Consider the following 1628-nt stretch of genomic DNA (forward strand, 5'->3'; position numbering starts at 1 on the left):
ACAGTTCTTTTAATGGCACCTACTGAGTTGCTGCTATTAACATAGATGGGACAACAATAAACACTGCTTTAGCAATTCCCAAAGAAACAGGTGATAATTTACTCGCAATGTCTGACCAAAAGAAAACACAGATGAGAATGTTACTAGCTGACCTCAAGTTAATCATAATAGATGAAATCTCTATGGTTGCTAACACTACTTTGCTACATATCCACCAAAGACTAAAAGAAATTGTTGGCACATCAAATGTTCACCTGTTTGCAGGCATTAGCATTCTTGCTATTGGTGACATGTATCAACTACCACCAATACGCAGGAAACCTGTTTTTGCAAATTACAAAAATGATGTGTTTAACTTGTGCCACCCATGGCACCTATTCACAATGATAGAGCTTGTTGATATCATGAGGCAGAAGGATGACCAACCATTTTCTGAACTTCTGAATAGGTTCCGTACAGCAACTCAAACTGAAGAAGATATCAAGTGCATCCAATCTAGATCTATAGATCCATCAGATGTTAATTACCCATCAGATGCTCTTCACATCTGGGCTGAAAATAATCCAGTCAATCGACACAATGAAATGAAATTGCACCAAATACCTGCACAGTTGTTGAACCTTAAAGCCACAGATCAGTACCCTCCTAATGTATCACAGCAAGATATTAACAGAATTTTAGCTAGACCCAGGTCTGAAACTGGTGGACTTGATGCTAATATCTGTATAAAGGAATCTGCTAGAGTTATGTTAACCAACAACATTGATATTGCAGATAGACTTATAAATGGTCAACTAGGAACTGTTGTTAAAATTGAAGTAAATCAAAATAACAAAAAACCCACCATTATCTATGTAAAATTTGATGATGCCAAAGCTGGCAACATTTAATTCAAAAGAGTACTAGCAGTTTTGTGCGACAAAACAGAGTTGTACCCGAGAACCTGTCCTAGCAAAAATTAAAATACATCCAAATAAACCTTCTTCTCCAGAAATACAGAGAATGCAATTCCCTTTAACATTGGCTTACGCTGTTAGCATTCACAAAGTACAGGGATTGTCACTTACAGTCTCGTCATTAGTTTTGAGTTGGTCAAACAGAGATCATTCAATTATGGTCAGGTATATGTTGCACTGAGCCGAGCGACCTCTTTAAATGGTATTCACATTCTAGGAAAAATTAACAGCAAACATGTGAAAGCAGATCCTCGGGTACATGAAGAATATAAAAGACTACGAGAAATCTCAAAAACCATGGGAACTAGTGAAAAATATAAGGACAATGCAATGCTCACTATATGTCTATTAAACATACAATCGCTCAAAAAACATAGTTTAGATATCAAGTATGATGCACACTTAAAAAACAGTGATCTAATTGCATTGACAGAAACACAACTTGTACCTCATAGCAATGATACTGATAAAATCTCATCTACCATTTACTCTCTACAGGCAAGATCATCCTACTGATAGATTTTTAAGTTTGGCACTGTGTACCAGAAGATCAATAGAAACTAAGGAACATGAATACTTTCCACAAGTAAATGCAATGAAATTTGTAATAATTTTGAATACATCTACAACTATGTGTCCCAATTTTACAGTTCTTTTTCTTTACCGAAAGAA

At 35.7% G+C, this 1628-nt stretch overlaps 1 protein-coding gene across 1 annotated transcript; it reads left to right on the forward strand.

Annotated features, from left to right (window-relative positions):
• The first annotated feature begins 355 nt into the window (after window positions 1-355).
• On the forward strand, window positions 356-890 carry LOC138034831 (ATP-dependent DNA helicase PIF1-like). Its single transcript, XM_068881933.1, has one exon. It carries the CDS (start codon window positions 384-386, stop codon window positions 888-890), a length of 507 nt encoding a protein of 168 aa, XP_068738034.1. The 5' UTR covers window positions 356-383.
• The last annotated feature ends 738 nt before the right edge of the window (window positions 891-1628 follow it).

The sequence above is a fragment of the Montipora capricornis genome, unplaced genomic scaffold (assembly GCF_036669925.1).
Source record: "Montipora capricornis isolate CH-2021 unplaced genomic scaffold, ASM3666992v2 scaffold_23, whole genome shotgun sequence".
In the NCBI taxonomy this organism is placed as follows: domain Eukaryota; kingdom Metazoa; phylum Cnidaria; class Anthozoa; order Scleractinia; family Acroporidae; genus Montipora; species Montipora capricornis.

Excerpts from the sequence above, each read along its gene's own strand:
- LOC138034831 (XM_068881933.1), top strand. The coding sequence starts at position 384 with ATGATAGAGCTTGTTGATATCATGAGGCAGAAGGATGACCAACCATTT.